This window comes from Heptranchias perlo, chromosome 18 (genome assembly GCF_035084215.1).
Source record: "Heptranchias perlo isolate sHepPer1 chromosome 18, sHepPer1.hap1, whole genome shotgun sequence".
Lineage (NCBI taxonomy): Eukaryota > Metazoa > Chordata > Chondrichthyes > Hexanchiformes > Hexanchidae > Heptranchias > Heptranchias perlo.
The window spans coordinates 28,555,423-28,570,575 of NC_090342.1; the positions used below are offsets into that span (position 1 = coordinate 28,555,423).

The window sequence follows — 15,153 nt, forward strand, 5'->3', positions numbered from 1 at the left end:
TAACTGAGAAAACTTTATTACAGCACCAATTACAAATTTAACAGGGGTATGGACACAATTAACATTGAAAAGACCATAGTTGTTTATAGGTGGCAGAACATACTGATTTTATAGATATACCCTGGACATGCTTCAATTTTCCTGTCTTTTAACACAAGCTCATATTTGGTAAATTTTTGAATTTGCTGTGCTTTTTCCACTCGATGTAGGTTACGCTGTTGGAATTTTTTAGTATTAGAACGTCGACTTCTCTAAACACACTTTATTCATGCTCACAGCAACAAAATGATTTTTAAGAGCAGATTATGTTTCCTGTTATCTGAAATGATAAATCTTGTGCATGGGGTAAATGGGCTAGCAACCCACAAGAGTTAACAATTATTCTTTCGAGTTACACATTGCAAAGTAGAGCACCCAATATATTATCCTGATTGCTCTGATACATGGAAGAACACCTTGCATACAGTCCATAACTGCAAGCTAAACTTTATTGCATACAGGTTGAAGAAAAATCAGCAGATAAAGTCTAAAACTGTACCTAACTTTCACCAACACTAAAAACCAAATTAAGTGTTTTATAATTCTTAGAGCCCTTTAACTGGAACTTGAGATAATGTAACATGGGTGCTAAGCGAATATAGCAAAAAGTAATTAGATTTGGTCTCAGCAGCATCTAACCCTATCAAAAACAAAAGCAGATTTGCCAGTGTCTTCAAAGAAAGCCCAAGCACTTTTTCAACAGCCCATTAATATTATTTCTACTCTTCAGGTGAATGGAAAGTGGAAAATAGCTCCCTGGGTCATCTCAGGAGTTGTTTATCATATCAGGCTAGAAGCAAAGCCCAGTGGAATTTTACATTGTGGTCGGCCACCCATCTTTGTGAGGCATTATATCTCAACAACCCATTGTATGCCACTAACTGTCACACATCAGAATTTGTGTGCCATCAAATGTAATTACTCCAGCCATGATTATATATTTGCTCTGCCTACATCTTTTAAGCTAAAACAAAAGGGAAACTTAGCCTGGCTTCCATTTTAAAATCCCAGCATGCTGGCCTAATTAGAATTTAAATAAAATTCAGCTTAAGTTTTTGACGTAGGAAAAATCAGGATTGCACCCTCTCATGTCACACACAAGCCTGTGCCATTAGCAAGAAGGGCTGGCGCTTTCTCATTTCAACAGGTATCCAATACAACAGGCAAAGGGAGATTGGCTGACAGCATAATTGGATAGGGGCATGATTTTTTTTTATTCGTTCATGGGATATGGGCGTTGCTGACGAGGCCAGCATTTATTGCCCATCCCTAATTGCCCTTGAGAAGGTGGTGGTGAGCCGCCTTCTTGAACCGCTGCAGTCCTTGTGGTGAAGGTTCTCCCACAGTGCTGTTAGGGAGTTCCAGGATTTTGACCCAGCGACAATGAAGGAACGGCGATATATTTCCAAGTCGGGATGGTGTGTGACTTGGAGGGGAACGTGCAGGTGGTGTTGTTCCCATGTGCTTGCTGCTCTTGTCCTTCTAGGTGGTAGAGGTCGTGGAGGATTTGGGAGGTGCTGTCGAAGAAGCCTCGGCGAGTTGCTGCAGTGCATCCTGTGGATGGTACACACTGCAGCAACAGTGTGCCGGTGGTGAAGGGAGTGAATGTTTAGGGTGGTGGATAGGGTGCCAATCAAGCAGCTGCTTTGTCCTGGATGGTGATGAGCTTCTTGAGTGTTGTTGGAGCTGCACTCATCCAGGCAAGTGGAGAGTATTCCATCACACTCCTGACTTGTGCCTTGTAGATGGTGGAAAGGCTTTGGGGAGTCAGGAGGTGAGTCACTCGCCGCAGAATACCCAGCCTCTGACCTGCTCTTGTAGCCACGGTATTTATGTGGCTGGTCCAGTTAAGTTTCTGGTCAATGGTGACCCCCAGGATGTTGATGGTGGGGGATTCAGCGATGGTAATGCCGTTGAATGTCAAGGGGAGGTGGTTAGACTCTCTCTTGTTGGAGATGGTCATTGCCTGGCACTTATCTGACGTGAATGTTACTTGCCACTTATCAGCCCAAGCCTGGATGTTGTCCAGGTCTTGCTGCATGCGGGCTCGGACTGCTTCATTATTTGAGGGGTTGTGAATGGAACTGAACACTGCATTCATCAGCAAACATCCCCATTTCTGACCTTATGATGGAGGGAAGGTCATTGATGAAGATGGTTGGGCCTAGGACACTGCCCTGAGGAACTCCTGCAGCAATGTCCTGGGGCTGAGATGATTGGTCTCCAACAACCACTACCATCTTCCTTTGTGCTAGGTATGACTCCAGCCACTGGAGAGTTTTCCCCCTGATTCCCATTGACTTCAATTTTACTAGGGCTCCTTGGTGCCACACTCGGTCAAATGTTGCCTTGATGTCAAGGGCAGTCACTCTCACCTCACCTCTGGAATTCAGCTCTTTTGTCCATGTTTGGACCAAGGCTGTAATGAGGTCTGGAGCCGAGTGGTCCTGGCGGAACCCAAACTGTGCATCGGTGAGCAGGTTATTGGTAAGTGCCGCTTGATAGCACTGTTAACGACACCTTCCATCACTTTGCTGATGATTGACAGTAGACTGATGGGACGGTAATTGGCCGCATTGGATTGCCCAGGTATGTCCTGCTTTTTGTGGACAGGACATACCTGGGCAATTTTCCACATTGTCGGGTTGATGCCAGTGTTGTAGCTGTAGTGGAACAGCTTGGCTAGAGGTGCAGCTGGTTCTGGAGCACAAGTCTTCAGCACTACAGCCGGGATGTTGTCGAGGCCTATAGCCTTTGCTGGATCCAGTACGCTCAGCCATTTCTTGATATCACGTGGAGTGAATCGAATTGGCTGAAGACTGGCTTCTGTGATGGTGGGGATATCAGGAGGAGGCCGAGATGGATCATCCACTTGGCACTTCTGGCTGAATATGGTTGCAAACGCTTCAGCCTTGTCTTTTGCACTCACGTGCTGGACTCCGCCATCATTGAGGATGGAGATGTTTACAGAGCCTCCTCCTCCTGTTAGTTGTTTAATTGTCCACCACCATTTACGACTGGATGTGGCAGGACTGCAGAGCTTTGATCTGATCCGTTGGTTGTGGAATCGCTTAGCTCTGTCTATAGCATGTTGCTTCCGCTGTTTAGCATGTATGTAGTCCTGAGTTGTAGCTTCACCAGGTTGGCACCTCATTTTTAGGTACGCCTGGTGCTGCTCCTGGCATGCTCTTCTACACTCCTCATTGAACCAGGGTTGATCCCTTGGCTTGTTGGTAATGGTAGAGTGAGGAATATGCTGGGCCTTGAGGTTACAGATTGTGCTGGAATACAATTCTGCTGCTGCTGATGGCCCACAGCGCCTCATGGATGCCCAGTTTTGAGCTGCTAGATCTGGTCTGAATCTATCCCATTTAGCATGAAATCCAACAATGCCGCAACATCTAAAGAATTGACCATTAAAGGGGAGAGTTTTTGCTGTGGCTAAAGTCATGCTTCTTTTGGAACAGTGACTAACTGTAGAAAAATGATGGAAGGAAAAAAAAAATCATCTGGACAGAAATGTGAGAAATCTCCTCTGATTTCTTGGAGGTCCTGCTGCAGAATCTGTATCGAAAGGTGGGAATCCCACCTTGGAGCAGAATGACACCCTCATGACAAAGCTGCTTGGATGGAGGCATCAAGAGAATAAATGGAGCTTCCCAGGTCCATAAGCCAAATACCAGAGGGGATCGATTATAAATCCAATAGGAAATGCAGGAGAATTTTCTTAATCCAAAAAGTGGTAAAAACGTGGAACACGCTACCACACGTAGTTGAGGCAAATAACAGATGCATTTAAGAGGAAGCTAAATAAGCACAAGGGAGAAAGGAATAGAAGGGTATCCTGATAGGGTTAGATGAAATAGGGAGGAAGGAGGCTCGTGTGAATATAAGAAATAGGAGTAGGCCATATGGCCCCTCCAGCCTGCTCCACTATTCAACAAGATCATGTCTGATCTTCGACCTCAGCTCCACTTTCCCGCCCTATCCCCATATCCCTTGATTCCCTTACTGTCCAAAAAAAATCTATCGATCTCAGCCTTAAACATGTTCAACGACTGAGCAGCCACAGCCCTCTGGGCTAGAGAATTCCTAAGATTCACAACCCTCAGTGAAGAAATTCCTCATCTCAGTCCTAAATGGCCGACCCCTTATCCTGAGACTACGTCCCCTAGTTCCAGACGCTCCAGCCAGGGGAAACAGCTATTGCTGTGGAGCTTAAACGCCAGCATAGACCATAGAATGGCTTGTTTCTGTGCTGTAGTTGAGGTAACTCGATGTAACGCAAAGCATAATGCTGCAAGATGTGCTGACAACAAACACTGCACTTTTCTTTAAAGTGCCAAAGTTTTAACAAAGTATTGGCCATAACAAACTACCTTGCATATAATGTGAAGTACTGTTAGAAGAAATTTTTTTGACAAGTTTGAACTTCATTAAAAAAAATCTGACAAGGGAAAAGTGTTCAGTTTAACACAAGCGCCTTATCAACTGGATTTATTTAACAAGTGCATTTTGGAAAAGTGCAAGACATTTTGGACACAGATTTCACAAATTTTAATAAACTAATGGAATTTACACAACATCTGCAATGCAGAGAAAAGTCTCTACACTAATATTGCACACTTGACAGTACGCAGTTGTTTACCTGCGATTTTCGAGACAATGAAATGAGGTAATCAGATTTTATAAATTCTGTACACTAATCAAAAGACACAAGAGGGAGACATTTGGCAAGAAAAAAAATGGATCAGAATAAGAATATAACTAAGAAAATGTACCATTTAGCATACGAAAGATACAAGTTTGCTGAACATCCTGAGTACAGATTAGCAGAAGGATAGTTAATCGTTGTCATTTAAGAATCACTTCATGATGTTAGTTATTCAACATTAGTTACTGAATATTACAAAAGACTTCAAGCAACGGTACTTTTCCTCATCAATCACACTTTCCAAAGTAGTTATTTTTAATATATCACACAGAGCATGCTGTGGGTTGTATATTGTAAATATCTTTGTATTATTTTTGTCACTCAAAATCTAAGAAGGTTTAGGAATAGCTTGAGATTAAATTTAAAGCACTATATAAAAAAAGCAACTTTACTTAGCACAGTATAGAATTATGTGCCCTGCACTTTGATGAGCTTTGTAGGAATTAAGGCTTTATGTATTTTTCAAACTAGATCACATTATGTACATTAAGTTTACCAAATTTTAACAATGCCATGATTCTCCATACCAACACAAAATGTAGAAGTTTACTGTTCAGATTCAAACTTGAGGCCATTCCTTACAATATGTATGCCTTTACAATACATTTTTTTTTTAAATCAAAGCCTGAAAAAAAGTCAAAGCAACATGACAAAGCCAAAATTAGATGCAAGTGTATAGGTATTTAAACAGAAAAACAAAAGTAATAAATAAGGCAAGGGCTCAGCATTGATACTGTAGCAGCTGAATTACTTATGATCTATGTGGTATCCTAGAATCCACCATATTAAGAAAATGATAAGATAAGCTAGTAACATGGTTCAGATATCAGATCATAGCAATCTGCCTTCATTAGCCATGGCAAGATAAAAGATCAGTCCTCAAATAAAATTAAAAGCATTCCACACATTGGGATTAAACAAATGCAGTCATGTTACAGAATAGCCTGCTTCCCCATTATTTCCATTTCAACCTGTTACTTTACCTCCTGCGCTAGCTCATACATCAATTATTCTTACTATTGCTTTATGTTTAAACAATACATGCTTGGACTTACTAAGCCAGAAAGTGGATACTGTAACAACAGCTAAGTACAGTTTCAAGCTGTAATTAGCCCATTGCACCCAATAAATTTCTAGAAGGTTCACATAGACTAACAGGAAAACATTATTTTTGTGCAAGTCAGCTTAGCTATTGCCTTTCTTGATACTTCGGCATGGGAAACAAGCCATAACATATAAAAGCTGTCAAGTAAACCATGCCGTTACATTTATGTACGTTTAGCAAGTTTACGGCACTGAACAGTCCGTATATGTGGTGACCATGTTTCCTCTGCGTTGTGTGACAGTCTTGCAGTGCTGCTTCCCAGAGCTTTGGAACTTCTCAGTTCTCACCGTGTGTTTGTGCGTGCTGCCAAAACTGTTGAACGAGAACATCTTTTCCATGTCTTCAAATACGTCATCAAACAACCCACCTCCAAAAGGGAACTGTCTATCTCCAAAGGAAAACCTGTGTGCATTTTGTGCCTCCTGGTGTGCCCTGAAGTGACTACCAAAATGTTTCTTGTGAGGTGGTCTGTGGCCAAAATCAAAGTCAAAATCTTTAAGGAAGTCATCAAAGTTGAAATTGAAAGAATGGGGACGATGGCCACCACTGCCTGCATTGAAAAACTGATGACCCATGTGATCGTAGTCTTTCCTTTTCTTCTCATCTGAAAGGGTTTCATATGCTGCAAAAAAAAACTTCTCAGTTATAAAGCAGAAAACAACTTGCATTTATAATAGCACCTTTAATATAGAAAAACTTCCCATAGCACTTCTGAGGCATAATCAAAAAAAAGGACAAACGAGCCAAAGAAGACGATATTAGTAGGGGTCTTGGTCAAAGAGCTGGGTATTAAGGAGGGTCTTAAAAGGAAGCGAGGAAAGCAGAGAAGTTACGGCAAGGGAATTTCATAACATGGAGCTAGCACTAGGAGTCACCAATAATGAGACGAGGAGGCCTAACGCAAGTCAGCAAAGGCAGGAGTGATAGGTGAACAGGCCCTGGTGTAGGATAGATACAGGCAGTAGATCAGCTGAAGGTTACAAAGGGTGGAGGATGGAGTATTCGAGTCTGGAGGTAACAAAGGCATGGATGAAGGTTTCAGTGGCAGATAGGCTGAGGCGGGGCAGTTATGGGCTGTGTTATAGAGGTGATTGTAAGTGATCTCTTTCTGATGGAGTCAGCTCAGCTCAGGATTGAATACGACACTGAAGTTGTGAACAGTTCAGCTTGAGATAGTGGCCGGTGAAGGGGATGGATTTGTTGGCAAGGGTATGGAGTTTGTGGTAGGAGCTGAAGATGATGCCTTTGGTCTTCCCGATGACTAGAAAGAACTAAAAAAGGTAGACAGACCAATTAAATGATGAAAGCACATTAGACAAATCACATATAGAAGAGTATGATGTGGAGATGCCGGTGATGGACTGGGGTGGACAAATGGAAGGATTCACCTGACGAAGGGGATAATCTCCAAAAGCTTGTGATTTTAAAATAAAATTGTTGGACTATAACCTGGTGTTGTAAGATTCCTTACATATAGAAGAGTAGTTTAACACACCCACCTTCTGCAATTTCCCTAAACTTTGCCTCGGCATCTGGACTTTTATTTTTATCCGGATGGTATTTCATTGCAAGCTTGTGAAATGCCTTCTTGATTTGACGGTCAGATGCATTTTTTGGCACACCCAAAATGTCATAATAATCCTTCTTTGCCAATATAAATTCAGATATCATTAGAATACAGACAGCAAAAGCAAAGACAGACTGTGCTGTTGCCATTGTCAAGATTTCCTAGAAAACACAATGAGATGTACGTTAACAGTAGGCTTTTTATTAATATAAATGTATTTCAACATTTCAAGCACACACACTTAAATATGACAGAGACCCTCTTCAGTCAGGATGGACTGGAATTTCCTCAATCCTATTTATACTGCTTTCCACGCTGATCTTGCTAACGTGAACTTACACCCAAATATCCTGGGCTGCTGTCATCTACCATAGTGCTTCACTCAGAGCCTCTCACCTCTGCTGCTCCTCTTCCATTATGATGCAGTACAGGGGGATGCCCAATGGGAAGTCCTCCTAAACATGTGCGAAAAGGGGGGGGGGGGGGGGGGGGGGGTCAGAAAGTTTCAGGTGCACTGAGATTGACAGCACTTTGTTTAAGTATAGTGCAGGTCTCAGTATGAAAAATTTAAGAAAATTGCAATCAGACTCCAGAAATCTCAATTAAGCCAATATCAGGTGACTTCGAGCCATACTGTATCTACATTTTTGGGCGTAAATTTGCACCAGCACATTACTGGTGTAAATGCAGTACACTTGCACATGCTGGTCTTTTGCACGGGGAAGGGGTGGAGCTGTGTAAATGAGTACCAGAGGGTTTCAACAGATGTATCTTGGAAGTGATCAAATGATCAAGGAAATTCACACATATCAATGATTCAGCTTAAACCAGTTGTGCAAATTTCCTCACAAAAATTGGCACTATGCCACTTATGCCAATAATTTTCCAGAAATCCCAGGATGATTTATAATAAGTATGAACACATAACTTGAAATTGATATGATGCAGACTTCTACAGTTCCTATGCTCCTCAGTTTATTTGAGATCAGGAAGTTATACTGATCTTGAACAAATACACTGCATGTTCACCACTTTTTAAAAAAAAAAGTACTCCATGCATCATTAACTGGCAGAGCTCCAAAAGCCACTAACCTAATAAGTGGAAAAATATTCAATGGTACTAAGTGAACTATTTGGGAACAGAACTTTTGTGCATTGTCCTATGAGGGAAAATCTCATCACCGTTTTTCTGCATTTCATACTCAAATTTTGTTTTTGAGATGTGGGCAACACTGGTAAGGCATTTAATGTCAATCCCTAGATGCCCCAAGGTGGTGGTGGTGAACCACAGAAGACCTTGTACTGATGGTGCTCCTACAGCAGTAAGTAAAAGGTTGATAGCAACATTAGTCCCAGACTCCTCTACTGTCAATCACCCATCCAGCCCTTGAGTGGCTCTAGGAGGCAAAACTAGAAGGAGGCATAACATACTCTCACCTAAAGCATTTTGGTTTGTACACACATATTCTCAAAATGCAATAGTGGCACTCAGTCCCATTATTCTGGGCAATCAGATTCACATAAAAGTATATGGTTTAAAAAAAGACATTAGGGTGAACTTTTACTTAGATATATGAAAACACCTTGTATATCTCTTGATTATATAAGGACCCAGTTTAAAATTAATACATTTTCTGCTTAGTGTTACAACCTCAGCCTGTGCTTCATAATGTGACATACACAACCCATATAACAGTGACTACAATAAGCTCCACTGAACAAGTCTGCAACAATGAACAAAAGCAGATGTTGAATACAAGACGACAACCATAAACTGCAAAAGATCACATTTCAATCTCAGAAGCATAGGCCAACTGGTGCTCTACACACCTTTTTTGGGGGACTTCAATAAAGGTGGGCCATATTTTTGAAAAAATTCACATCTGGCATCACACCAATGTAAAGGAATTTCAACAATTCACATGACCTTTGAGAGACTAGGTGATTGTATAGTTGACGATTTTCTTTAAAGATTGCGTTCCGTGATTATGTAAAACCACTTACAGATTGAAAAGTTGCACTTTCAGCAGCACACACTGGCGACGTGCAGCATCTCAGGTAAATGCCGTGGAGCCCGCTTTATTACTCAGCCGATGCTGCGGCTTTGTACACTCCACCTTTACAAGTCTGATACGTGGTGCTGATCGAGTGAACTCGCACAGTGCGTGCTTTCTCACCGCGGCCTTCCACACAGGCCAACATACAAAAAAACAAACCCTTTACACTCCTGGGTCCTACAAATCACATCAAACCACCGCACAATAAACGCATTTAAAGCCAAGGAACGTGTTTTCAGAACAAACAAAGGGAATCTTTCAAACGGAAACCGATGCTATCAACCGGCGGAACCAAAAGATTGTCGCGCACAAATAAAAAAAGGGGAGGGGAGGGGAGTCTGGAATGAGGCCCTCTGCAATCCCCAGACTGTCGTTCACCATCCCCTGACTGCCCCCACCAACACTCACCGCCCCCAGCGTTTCCCACTCCGCCGAGCTCCAGGAACCACCGAACGCCGCAACTCGCTACACCGCGCTCTAGAACCCCTTCCACCACGAATCACTCGCTCATTGGCTGCCCATCGGGCGCACGTCATCGCTCCAGCCTTGCGCTGTTTGTGATTTCACGTCCGCGTCTAAAGCGCCTGCGCGGGCCTCTCTCCTCACCCCCTCTCCTCGGGGTCGCCTTAAGGAGATGCCCAGATATTGTGCGGCCGTCACTTGTTCTAATCGAAGCGGCCAGTTGTCATCCGACAATCAGAAGTTGGGCTTCTACCCGTAAGTATAAACATCACCGCCCGCCCGCCCGCACTGTGAATGTTTGCAGTGATGTGATCATGTTTATTATTGAAGAACCTGAGTGAAGGGCCAGGGACCATAAATACAGGAACTTCACCAATGTTCAGAAAAGAAGAGGGCGATCAGGAAGCAGGAATTAGGAGACACTAAGTTTGTTTTATTAATAAGAAGTCTAAACAGTGTAGGAGGAAGGAAGGACACTATACAACTACTTTTCCTGTTGATGCACATTTAATGCATATCATTGGAGTAATGTGAATTACATGGTAAAACTGAATCCCAAATGAGTGACATTTAGTCGACAGTCTGCAGTTCAACCCAAAATATTACAATACACTAGTGGATAGCCTATAGCATTGCTGACAAGTGAGTCAGAGGATACATTGCCTCATGCTATGTAGCGTAGAATATATTATTAGGACCATTGATTAATGGTGAAATGTCCAATTCTGTTTTTATTGCAGGAGTATTAATGGGATTTTGGGGCTTGAATTTTCTACGTCAATATTTGCATAGAGAGGAATGGGCATTCAGGGTGGGAGCAGGAAAAGCTGATAGGGAGCTTTGGGGGAAGGAATAGGTGTTAGGGGTAGGAACAGCAAAAGGCGGTTGGAGAGTAAAGTATGGGCACTCGGGAGGGAGGAAGTAAGAAGGAGCGAGATGGCAAGAAAGGCAAGGAGGGAGCAGGGGAAGGCAATGTCATGTGGGGAAGAACTCAAGCTCCAAAATCCCACTAACACTCCTAATATATGTGCATTTTTGTATGGCAGGAGCTGGAAAAGGTGATGAGAGGCTCTATGTGGTCAGAGGAGGGCAGCAGGGAGCTCAGTTGGGTGGGTGACCACGGCTGGAGGCCTAATGGGATGGGAAAATGTCAGGTGTTGAGATGGAAAGAATCAGGTGAGCAAGGGGCCAAAAGGAAGATTCCAAAGGGGGCAACTCAAAAATTAATTGGGGGGCAGAGATAGTGATGGGAGACGAAGAGGAAACTTGTGAGGGAGTGAGTAGGCCATAACCAAAATGAGGCCCCAAATTTAAAGAGGAGGGGTACTGGTGGAATGGTGAGTGGAAAGGGCAGTAAAGAGAAATAGCAGGTCCAATGGACCAGGGAGTTGTGGCTGGGAAGACAATGCCATATGATACTCTCCAATCAATCAAAGGTAAGTAGCACAACACCTACTGGGAGGTTCAGATGGAAGAATTAAATGAGCACAATTAATCACCCCCATTAACATCATTAGAAAAAGGGAAGCATGACGGAGATAGCCCGACTGTGACAGAAAAAGTGTTGCAGGAAGTAAGTTTTACACCTACAGAAAATATGCACATACACAAAACTTAAGATTTTTTTTTTAATTCTGTATTTTTTTCACAGATAACAACTTTTTGTGCAACAAGGTCTGAATGACTATATTAGATTTTCCTGTAATCCATAAAAATCCCAAGGAACACCAGTTTTGAATGCACAATCTAGGCCAACACTAAAGTGATACTTTGGGACTGCTGCATTATTGGAGGTGCTATCCTTTGGATGAGTTTAGTTTGACTGTTCTGGTGGAAATAAAAGACCCCATGGTGCTACTCATAGAATCATACAGCACAGAAGGAGGCCATTCAGCCCATCGTGCCTGTGCCGGCTCTTTTAAAGAGTTATCCAATAAGTCCCACTCCCTTGCTCTTTCCCCAAAGCTCTGCAAATTTTTCCTTTTCAAATATTTATCCATTTCCCTTTTGATAGTTACTATTGAATCAGCTTCCACCACCCTTTCAGGCAGTGCATTCCAGATCATGACAACTCGCTGTGTAAAAAAAATTCTCTTCATCTCTACTCGAAGAGAAGCAGTGGGTTTTTTGTGTATCCTGGCCAACAGTCTTCCCTCATACAAAATCACCAAGCCAGATGAACTAATTATTGATTTCACTGCTGTTTGTGGTAGGTCACTGGAGTAGACTGGCATATTTGCCTATAGAATAACAGCCACTGTGCTCCAAAAGTGTTTGGGACATTTTGACAATGTGATAAGGTGCTATATAAATGCAAGTTTTTCTTTCTTTTCAGTTATACTGCACCAAGTGGTGAAGTATTGAGGACATATTTAACACCAGTGTAAGCAGAGAGCTGAAATGACAGTTTGCTCAAACAGATGCATGGAATTCTGCACACCAGCCTCTGATTGCTGACAGAAAAGAGCTGATGGGTCAGTCAGCCTTGCTACATCATAGAAATGTAAAGAGGTTTTTAAAAAGGAAATTAAAAAGTTGTCTGTGCTGGCTGCAGTTATAGCACAGCCAGAATACAGCCCAGGCAGTGCAAGATCACCTTCTGCTGATGGTCATACTATCGACATCAGATAATACAAACCCCATATCCTACTCACTATCAACCCCCCTCACTGCCGCCGACACCTTCATCCACACCTTAGTCAACTCGAGACTCTATTTCTCTAATGCCTCCTTGCTAAGCTCCTGATCACCGCACTCCATAAACTTCAAATTGTCCAAAGTCTACCAACCATCACCTGTCTTGCACTAAGCCTTGCTTGCCCGTCACCGATATCCTCACCGATTTCGATTGGCCTGAACGGTATATTTACAGCGTGACAAGTTTGCATAGGCCTTTTCCGTTATAAATGTGGACAAAGAAATTTATAATGGAAAAAGTTGACAAGAACATAACAGGAAATAAGGTTTTACAGACAGGACCTAAGATCTTTTATATATTATAGATTAAATCTTTTATGATTTGAAACCTGACAGCTTTCCAATCTGTCACATGCACTATTAACCCATATGATCATAAATGTGTGAAAGTGTGCTGAGCTGAAAATGATCCCTCTGAGGACTTTCTAATAAAGACTAGCCATTGATAATGAAATCCTTCAGCTCTTTGTAGAGTGAGTTGAATGGTTTGTCAGATTAAAAATATATAAAAAACATACAGCTCAGTGCACATTTTCACTGAATAAATGTTCCTCCCATCTCCAAAATCTTAAATCTACATAAAAAGAACTTTTAGCCCAGATAGATTTAATAGAAGACGGGTGGAAAAAAAACTTACAATTGGAAATAAAAAAATTGTAATTGTGATCTTAACTTAATTTGCCAAGGTTCATTGTAAGAAAAATCACTGTACATTTCTTAATAAAATCTACTGTTCCACTTGTACCATTATGTGTCTTTTCTGCCCCATCCCCATTTACAGAAGCCGATAGCTCAAGCTGGGATATTGTTACATGGATGTTAGCAGCTCTCTTGTATCTCACTGGCATACCCAAGTGGCTAGTCTTCCTGCGAGGCTAGAAGCTGAAACAAGTGATCCTGTTCTCACCTAACATCCACAGACTTGACTTATATCTTTGAAGAGTGAAACTGGATTGTAAGTTGTAAGGGGAATGTAAGATTACCATCAGATTTTATTGCAAAGGCCAACTAGGTGCAGCGTTGAAGTGGGACAAGCAGAGAGTGATGTGCTGCTTAAGTTGTTCTATATCATGTTCAAGCACCAGGGCACTCTGCAAGTCAGCCAGCAAAGACAACAGTGGTAGCAAGTCAGGAGACAAGGATCATCCATTTGAAAAATAGAAAAACACAATTTACGTGACAAAAACTTAAAAAAATTTATTAAGAAATGTATACTGGCTATGCTTATGATCACAAGTTTTTTTTTAAAAGTATTTCTTTAAGTGGGCTCCGTTGTGTATAATGTTATAATCGCATTGATTTACTAAACATCCCAAAAATCATATTTCCATATCAAACCCATGAGACTGTTACACTTCAGCATGAGTAGCATTTCAGAAAGAAGCTTCACAATGCACTATGTATAAACTCTATTAATCTAGCAGATTTTATTTTCTCTTTAAAAAGGTTTCCACTGCAAAATAAAGAAAGACTTCACAAATGGATCAAAAATATGAAAAGGGACAACTGGTTCCCTACTAAGCATCAATGCATATGTAGTGACCATTTTGCTGCAGATTCATTTGAATGGCGCTGGGGTATACGCTATTTGAAGCCACATGCTATACCAACTATCTTCTCATTTCCAACTCATCAACAGGTAAGATTAAACTTTATTTTAAAAGTAGTAGATTTGAGCACAAAATAATGCAATAAATGTCCACTTAAACAAATCAAAAGCCCCAAACATTATCTTTCAGAAAAAGAAACTATGTTCTCGACATATTCGTAGGAAAAATACCTTGCCTGATGGAACACCAAAAAGAAAACTGGAAATTTTTGGTCCTGCTGCAACAGATGAAATAACAATCAGTGAAAGATTAGAACTGTCAGTTCCTAATGCACAGAGTGATGAGCAATCCCAAAGGAATTCAGATGTTAACGTTGCACCATTTCAGTCCATTGGAAATCCAGAACCAGTTGTTCACGACACACCAACGGAATCCTTCACAACCATAAAAGAGCTTGAAATGAACCAAGTGTTGAATGATCAACAGTCAGTAGTCACTGAGGTTCTACAAGTTGAACATTCATATTGTAGACAGGATACGGACAAGGTCCAGCTCTGGGAAAAGATTTCCAGATTGCAGAAGAAGATAAAAAAACTGCAGCAACAAGAACGGGGGACTGCAGCAAGGCTTAAGAGAATGGAAAACCTGATTGAACAGCTGAAACAAGAGAATCTTATTTCTGAAGTAAAAATGAAGGTTATGGAAAATTGTTTCACAGCATTCGAGTTAACTGTGTTACAATAAATGTATTAATTGCTTCTATTAATGTAAAGGTCTTATCACGGGAATCGTGTACTTCTGGACAGCAAACAGAAGATGCGGTACTTAGACAATGTGGTGCTTTTCATCACATTCTTTTAAAATGTTTCTGAAACTTGTTACGTGGGTTAGATTACAGTGCATTGCTGAATGAGGTGTTTGATTTCCAGAACTGTTCAGAAGTATTAAGGGTAACCATTTAC

The 15,153-nt window shown here is 41.6% G+C and overlaps 2 protein-coding genes across 5 annotated transcripts; one reads left to right on the top strand and one right to left on the bottom strand.

Moving 5' to 3' along the window:
- Window positions 1-4,503: 4,503 nt before the first annotated feature.
- On the bottom strand, window positions 4,504-9,998 carry LOC137334702 (dnaJ homolog subfamily B member 9-like). 2 transcript variants are annotated; one of them, XM_067999585.1, is made up of 3 exons: window positions 9,891-9,998; window positions 7,358-7,586; window positions 4,504-6,480 (listed from the first exon to the last, which is right to left on the bottom strand). In XM_067999585.1, the coding sequence occupies exons 2-3, from the start codon at window positions 7,572-7,574 to the stop codon at window positions 6,041-6,043; spliced, it is 657 nt and encodes a 218-aa protein (XP_067855686.1). In that variant the 5' UTR covers window positions 7,575-7,586; window positions 9,891-9,998; the 3' UTR covers window positions 4,504-6,040. The 2 variants fall into 2 exon arrangements, with proteins under 2 accessions (XP_067855686.1, XP_067855687.1); XM_067999586.1 differs by lacking the exon at window positions 9,891-9,998 and adding an exon at window positions 9,430-9,808.
- A 49-nt stretch (window positions 9,999-10,047) lies between these two features.
- LOC137334701 (THAP domain-containing protein 5-like) lies at window positions 10,048-14,953 on the top strand. 3 transcript variants are annotated; one of them, XM_067999583.1, is made up of 4 exons: window positions 10,111-10,199; window positions 12,280-12,418; window positions 14,088-14,280; window positions 14,381-14,953. In XM_067999583.1, the coding sequence occupies exons 3-4, from the start codon at window positions 14,134-14,136 to the stop codon at window positions 14,933-14,935; spliced, it is 702 nt and encodes a 233-aa protein (XP_067855684.1). In that variant the 5' UTR covers window positions 10,111-10,199; window positions 12,280-12,418; window positions 14,088-14,133; the 3' UTR covers window positions 14,936-14,953. The 3 variants fall into 3 exon arrangements, with proteins under 3 accessions (XP_067855683.1, XP_067855684.1, XP_067855685.1); XM_067999582.1 differs by lacking the exon at window positions 12,280-12,418 and having other exon boundaries at window positions 10,048-10,199; XM_067999584.1 differs by lacking the exons at window positions 10,111-10,199; window positions 12,280-12,418 and adding an exon at window positions 13,446-13,596.
- Window positions 14,954-15,153: the final 200 nt, after the last annotated feature.